Here is a 6,619-nt window from a genome sequence, read left to right as displayed (position 1 = left end):
GCTACGCACGAGCGAAGGTCATGGCCATGATCGTGTATTGGACGAGTATCACGGACTGGGTCATTGCAAGCACATCCATAGGCACCGAGTTGATTTAGCGATCATGAAATAACAACAAGGGTGCGATCGGGTAGAGCAAGCACGGCATTCGAACAAAATAATGTCTCATTAGGGCTCTCTTCGTTTCGTGAAAAATGAATGATTTGGATAATATCTTTTTAAAAATGATTGCTTGTATCGCTTATCGAAATAGATAAACAAATTATTATCGATAATGAAAAATATTTTTCATTGATTAATTATTTCAAGTAATATGAATAATTATTTTTTAATTTTTTTTAAATTATAAATTTTTCTCGAAATAAATAGAGCCGAAACTCGTTCCGAAGCCTCGGCTTGCTCCTCGTTTAAAAGAGAGGTTGAAATTTTCAGCGTCTATTCGGCCTCATGGGGCTAATATTATTGTGCTAATTTTGTATTTTCGGCTCCAGTGAACTCCTCTTGATGGGGCCACCCACTCGCCACCACCCTAGTGGAATTTTCGGACGTTGAGCACGGCGGCGCCACCGCTCCCTCTCCACGCTCCTCCCTCGCCCGTGTCTCACACGCGCTTCTGGTAAACTCAATTTGAAACATGATAAAGGTGTGTTCTTTGCGGTCATTGACAGATAGTTGCGACGAAGCCAAGAGCGATGAGTTCAATTGAACGTCAACCCGTTTATCGCGCTCGAGGCGGAATGAGCCGGGACTCCATGGACGGGGGCTCATAGCAACCGACCGGTTCTCCATCGCATCAAGCTTTGTCTGCTTCGGCTGCGCCTGCCGGGGAACAGGAGGTTCTCGGCCTTGCTCTGTTTCTGGACAGTAGAAAGCGAGACAGAGAGAGAACAAAAAGGGGCCCACCTTTTTCCAGTTCTTTTTCGTCCCACCAAAACGCAACACTCCCCCACCACTCCACACCCGAAAAGAAGAAAACTTTCCTCTCTCTCTCTCTCTCTCTCTCTCTCTCTCTCTATCTATGTCTCTCTCTTGAATTGCGCAGAACTACAGATCCATCTCTTTGGAAGCTTTTGGTGGGAACGACCCAGTCCCCTTTTTCTTCTTCTTGTTCGTTTCCTGTTTGTTTCTAGCAGTCGAGGCCGGTTCCGATTGTCAGTGGGGTCCACCAGGTGCATCGACAGCGCCCCGTCATTCCCGGTTCCGGTCTCTGTAGCGGGGTCTTCGTCGTCGTCGTGAATCGACCCCCTCTCTGTTTCGGAGGCGACTCTGTTTCCGGATTCTTCCGAGGTTTCCAAGATTGCTTTTTCCTTTTTCCTTTTTGGTTTCGGAGGTGTTGCCATCGCGTTCATTCGTAATCTTGAGATGCGAGCTGCGAACTCCGAACGAGCTGTGGGAGTAGTCGTAGCGACGGACACGAGAGGAAAGCATCGGATACAAGCCGAGCTCAAGCGACTCGAGCAGGAATCCAGATTCTTGGAGGTCAGTTTCAATTCCCGTTTTCCTATGTTTTAAATCTTGGGTTTTCGCTAATTGAGTGTGAAACGAGAACCTTGAGCTTTTTGACTTTCTCATTGACGAGCTAATAATGATCGCTGAGCATATTCTTGCTCTGATTTCTTTTCATCCTTTGAGCATTCAGATTGATTTGTGTGAGTGAACTGTGGGACTTGATAATTCTGCAGAGATAGGTAGCTATAGTAGCTTAAGCATCCTCCCCAGTTGTAGTTTCTTTCTTTCTTTCTTTCTGGCTGGAAGCAAATGAGACGTTTTTGGCCTAAAAATTCCTGTTTTGGGGGACTTTGGACTTCTTAACCAATTCAACTTATTGATTGGCGTCAAAAGGCAATGAGAAGAAGATGACATGTAGATTGAAAAGGTGAATCTTAAAGACAGAAGTGAGGAAGCAGCATTCCTTCCTTTTTTTTTTTGTCTTTTTTTTTGTCTTCTTGCTTTTACAAGTTAGCTTTCTACTAGTATTGAACTTTCGACACCAAAGTGAAGAACCCCACGGCTAAAGCTAGAATTTTATGCAGAAAATCCAGGACATACTAGTATGGGCTCTGAGCGGACTCTTGGAAAAGTTAGGTCTTATATGGCCTCTTGAATGTGGTGGCGATAGAGGAATAAAATTGCCAAGGCCAGATTATTAACCCACTAAGAAAAAATAATGATGCAAAAGTGTTAACACTTGAAAAGGGTACTATTGTGTTATGTAGCTTCTACTCCCATGTTGATGAGGGTATGTTTACTTCGGTATAGTCTTCTCACCCTTGCGATAAACATCTTAACACTCGTAATTTGTGCTTGCGCACACGCCAACACCCCTTCTCGTTTTTCAATTGCATTTGTCCATGAAGTTGAGGATCTGTCAAAGAATATATTTGCTCTTTTTCTTCCTCCAGATGACTTTTCTCTTCTATAGAGTATTTGAGGTAAACAACTTATCCTAGATTCACGGGAGGCATGTAGAATGTTAATTTTTCACTCTGGCAGAATGCCTACTATCTTCATCTGGTTTTTACAGCCAAATCTTTTCCACCTGGAATTCAGCATAATCGACCTTTTCCTTTCTGCCTCTTTCTCTAAACCAAATTTGCTCTTCCACTGTGTTTTGTGGGACTGACTAGAGGGGAAGAGAAAGGATTTTAAAAGTGATCAACGATCATGTGTTTAGATGGAAGGATAAAGATGGAGGGAGAAGAAAGGAAAGAATTAGGAGGCATTAGGGCAGCCAGGATTATTGTAGTTTTCTAAAATCTGCATTGTCTGTCCATATATGGAAGGATTTGGGGGATCTTTTCGTTTTATCTACAAAGGAGACTTTATTCTTTTCCACAGCTACATCGTTTTATCTCAAGTTTTAAAATCATAGCAAGATATTTAGGTCATTTCCTTCTTTAGCATCCAAATAATATTCTAACTCAATCTCTCCACTATCTGAATCATTTCAATTCCCTCCTAATCAATCATCAAAACTGCATGTTTATCTTGATAGGCTGAAGTACTTGAGATTCTGCTGAGATCCATTCTTTAGTTGCTGCACTAGGCGTCTTAGATTGTGAAGATTTTTCGTTCTGTATTTTGTAGTGCTCCTTGGGTCCATACTTGAGTTGCCTCGATAAGGGTCTTAGGTTGTGAGGACGATTCTTCTTATTCTTGTCTCAATGATTTAAGGATGTAGTTAAGGAGTTTCTCTGTAAAGATGTTCGGCCTTTGTGAAATAGGGGGGTCGACTTATGCCATGGCCACATTGGAGAATGTTTATTCTGCAGTCCCTATGGCTTTGCATATCGTGCTTGCTAAAGGGATGATGAGAGTGTCTCGTGCATCCTTTGGTGTTTCTAGCATTCTTGATATTTCCATCAATGTGCTTTTATTTTAAGCAGAGACGTCTATTGATCTGTTTGCTTTGAATTTTCTTTGTCATGCCTGTTAACTTCTGTTATGACTTTGAGTGTGACATTGCCTCCATCATTGGAGTGACTTTAATCTTGCTTTAGCGAATGTAGCTAGAATGGCTCCAGCTGACTTATTAGTGTCAAGCCCTTCAAGATCTTCTAGTTGATGTGGCAATATCTCCCATGATGGTTTGGCATTTCCGGTGCTTCTTCAGGCCAATAATTCACAGACTTATTTGCACCGCGAAACATGCAACTCTCATTCCACATGGTCCGTCTGTTTTAGCACCCAAATAAGAACATTTTACATGGATTAGTCTATTTGTCTGTTGGTTCACTGTTGTTTGGACAAAGAATAAATTGTTTGGATTTGGACAATTAAGTAGAACATGCGTCCAATAGATCTGTAGATATTTACTTCGGTTACGAGAAATGTTTATAGAATCCATAGATTTGGACTTCAATCGAAGATAGATTACCAGTAGACTCTGTAGATGTCTACTTCAATCCAAGATATTACCAACAGAATCTGTAGATATCTACTTTGCTTTAAGATATCTTACCAATTTCCTTGCTCAAGGTTTCAAATCTTCAATCCAAGATATTACCAACAGAATCTGGAGATATCTACTTCGATTCAAGATGTCTTACCAATTTCCTTGCTCAAGGTTTCAAAATCTGCCATACGAATGGTCAAGATATGGCTTGGTGTCTCTTATGATTACCTTCATCTCTCTGATTGAGTTATGTAAGATTCGATGAGAATGGAAAGGAGAAGGTCTGGAATTTCATTAAAAGATGAAGAGCGAGCTACATTTGGTAGAGGAGGCTTAAAATGGAAAAGTTCTGGAAATCCCGGAAATGGTTGGGCGTCAGTTAAGAAAGTTGCAGTGGCGAGGGGAAGTGTGAAAGATGGGGACCCTGTACATCTACGATGGGAGTAAAATATAATGCGATACAAGTATTATGTGATGGGAAAATGTTATCTGCATAAAGAAGAAGTGCAAATCTGTTAGATACTTTCAACTGTTGCAACTGGCATGTGTTTTGCATGTACTTTCATTTTCATCAAGAAGATAGCTTTGTCTGAACCAATCAGTATATGATTTAACAAAACAAAGATACTATGAGTGAGCTGTGGGTAACCAAAAGACTGAGGAAGCAAAAGGAAGAAGAGTTCTTGCGGATAGTTAGAGGTCAGTAAGGAATGTACTTGTATCCAAAACCAATGTATGATGGTAGGTAGGGACCATCTGAGGGCGCTAGGCGACTCTCTAGGGAGTGGCCAAATAATTTTGTGAATTCAGGCTCGCCTCCTCATTGAGGGACTCTCTCTAGGGAACAGCCCAATGACCTGTTCTAGAAAAATGGACCGTGTGCTTGTGAGCCAGGCTGGGAATTTATATATGTATTGTTCATTTTTCAGAAAAGCTTTATGCTTGCACTAGCCTACTGGGATGGCTACACTTATCAGTCTGTTTGGAGTGGCTTTTACTATTTTGCATTTAAGTTTCAAATCTTGTGGCGCACACTCTTGCTTTTTGAAATCTTGTAGCACAAGCACTTTGGCATGTAGATTTGCATATAATTTGTTTATGTTATTTTTTAAAATTTGGATAATAGTTTGAATTTTGACAAGGAAAGTAGAAAAGTTGCTTAAGCGCTTTTTCTAGCCAAAACAGACAGATACTACAATATCTAAAGGGAAGTGTGCTACATAATTTGTAGGTGGATAGTGATGTTAACTATGGTCTCTCTAAAGTTCAATTACAAACAGGAAAGGCGTATTTTACAGTAGATGGAGAGATCTTCGAGGCAGTAACGTTAGCCGTAATCTTCATTTTCAAAGAATCACCGACGCTTGGGTCTGCCAATGTCATTCTTATTAAGTGAATATGCTGCAATCTTAGCTTCACTATTCTTGTCATAGCAACAGAGCTCCCATTCCTGCCACTAGTTTTACAGATTTTTTACTGCTTTCTTTGGGCAGGAAGAGTTGGAACAACTTGAGAAGATGGAAAAGGCCTCAGTTGCTTGCACAGAGTATGCAGAGTACTTGAACTGTTCCTCTCGAGATTTACCCGTGAAATAGATTTCTGTTCTTTGTTTTTGATATTTCATTTCCTGAATGCCAGATTGCTCTGTCATGTTGAAGCAAAGCCCGATCCATTGTTGCCAGTGTAATTCTGTATTCCAAACCCTTGTTTCTGTTATGTTTTCACTAGATTTCATCTGTTCCCTTTACCGAGTTGTTGATTTTTGTGCAACAGAACAACCGGTCCGCTAAATCCATCGTGGGACCGATGGTTCGAGGGTCCTCAAGATTCGAAACGCTGCAGCTGCTGGATACTTTGATAGAGATCTTGTGGGTCGAACTTTAACTTGGAACTGCTTGGAACGCTGGAGCTTACAGTTACCGAGAGTGTCACTTACAGATTGTTATAGTTAACACCGATAAAACTGTGAATTCAGAAAATTAGTAGAATAACATTGTGCAGCAAGTTGCCATTCTTTTCATTTGAGATGGCCTGCTTGATGGTGCATCAACAGTTCTTTCCATGCAATCCTGGTGAACCAATCTGCAAACCGCGACAAAAGAGCAGGCATCCATACGTTTTGGTATATACTAGAGATGATGATGCGCCCTTAGATGTAGCCATCCTCAAAACTAGGACTCGTGAAACCGTAGCGTGGGCAAAACTTGGCAGCCTCATTAAGGTTGCCAAAGTATCTCGCCTCATATCCGAGTTTGGATTTCGATATTTGTTCTAAACACGACACATTCACGAGGAGTTTATTTTCGCTAGAGCATCAGCAGCAGCCTGGTTAACATGTGACGCTTGTGCATATCTCTTTCTCTAGGACAACAATCACCGGCCCATAATGTCCCACCGCAAGGCAGAGAGTTCTTTAGACAAATAGAAAACGAGGGTTGGGCCTGAAATCATTTTCCAGGCACTACACCACATGGCCCGAGCGTCTTCATGTGATTCAGAAAAAATCACGTACTCGATTACACAAAAAAGAAGGATTCGTTCTTCTTTCTACCTTTTTCTTTTGTAACGAAGAAGCCAACCTTAAGTTTGAGTAAAATCTGGATCAACTGAAATTTCACCCTAATCACAGCTCGGGTGAATAGTCTCAAACATTATGTTTGTTCTCATTGAACAGTACAAGGACTAACCGACCCGTGGCAATATAGCTCGGCACATTCGATAGAT

General features: G+C 41.3%; 1 protein-coding gene across 2 annotated transcripts; it reads left to right on the top strand.

Annotated features, from left to right (window-relative positions):
- Positions 1-997: 997 nt before the first annotated feature.
- On the top strand, positions 998-5,915 carry LOC115750323 (guanine nucleotide-binding protein subunit gamma 1). 2 transcript variants are annotated; one of them, XM_048271038.1, is made up of 5 exons: positions 998-1,292; positions 1,335-1,479; positions 5,389-5,441; positions 5,534-5,578; positions 5,669-5,915. In XM_048271038.1, the coding sequence occupies exons 2-5, from the start codon at positions 1,363-1,365 to the stop codon at positions 5,751-5,753; spliced, it is 300 nt and encodes a 99-aa protein (XP_048126995.1). In that variant the 5' UTR covers positions 998-1,292; positions 1,335-1,362; the 3' UTR covers positions 5,754-5,915. The 2 variants fall into 2 exon arrangements, with proteins under 2 accessions (XP_048126995.1, XP_030543459.1); XM_030687599.2 differs by lacking the exon at positions 5,534-5,578 and having other exon boundaries at positions 998-1,479.
- The last annotated feature ends 704 nt before the right edge of the window (positions 5,916-6,619 follow it).

The sequence above is a fragment of the Rhodamnia argentea genome, chromosome 1, assembly GCF_020921035.1.
Source record: "Rhodamnia argentea isolate NSW1041297 chromosome 1, ASM2092103v1, whole genome shotgun sequence".
Classification (NCBI taxonomy): Eukaryota; Viridiplantae; Streptophyta; class Magnoliopsida; order Myrtales; family Myrtaceae; genus Rhodamnia; species Rhodamnia argentea.
Note: the sequence above shows the minus strand (reverse complement) of the source record. Positions and strands in the feature narration are given on the sequence as shown.

Bases quoted from the DNA above. Each gene is read 5' to 3' on its own strand.
- LOC115750323 (XM_048271038.1), top strand. From the start codon at position 1,363: ATGCGAGCTGCGAACTCCGAACGAGCTGTGGGAGTAGTCGTAGCGACG. The intron at 5,442-5,533 runs GTATGCAGAGTA...CCTGAATGCCAG, and splicing joins GCCTCAGTTGCTTGCACAGA to ATTGCTCTGTCATGTTGAAG. The intron at 5,579-5,668 runs GTAATTCTGTAT...TTTGTGCAACAG, and splicing joins CCCGATCCATTGTTGCCAGT to AACAACCGGTCCGCTAAATC.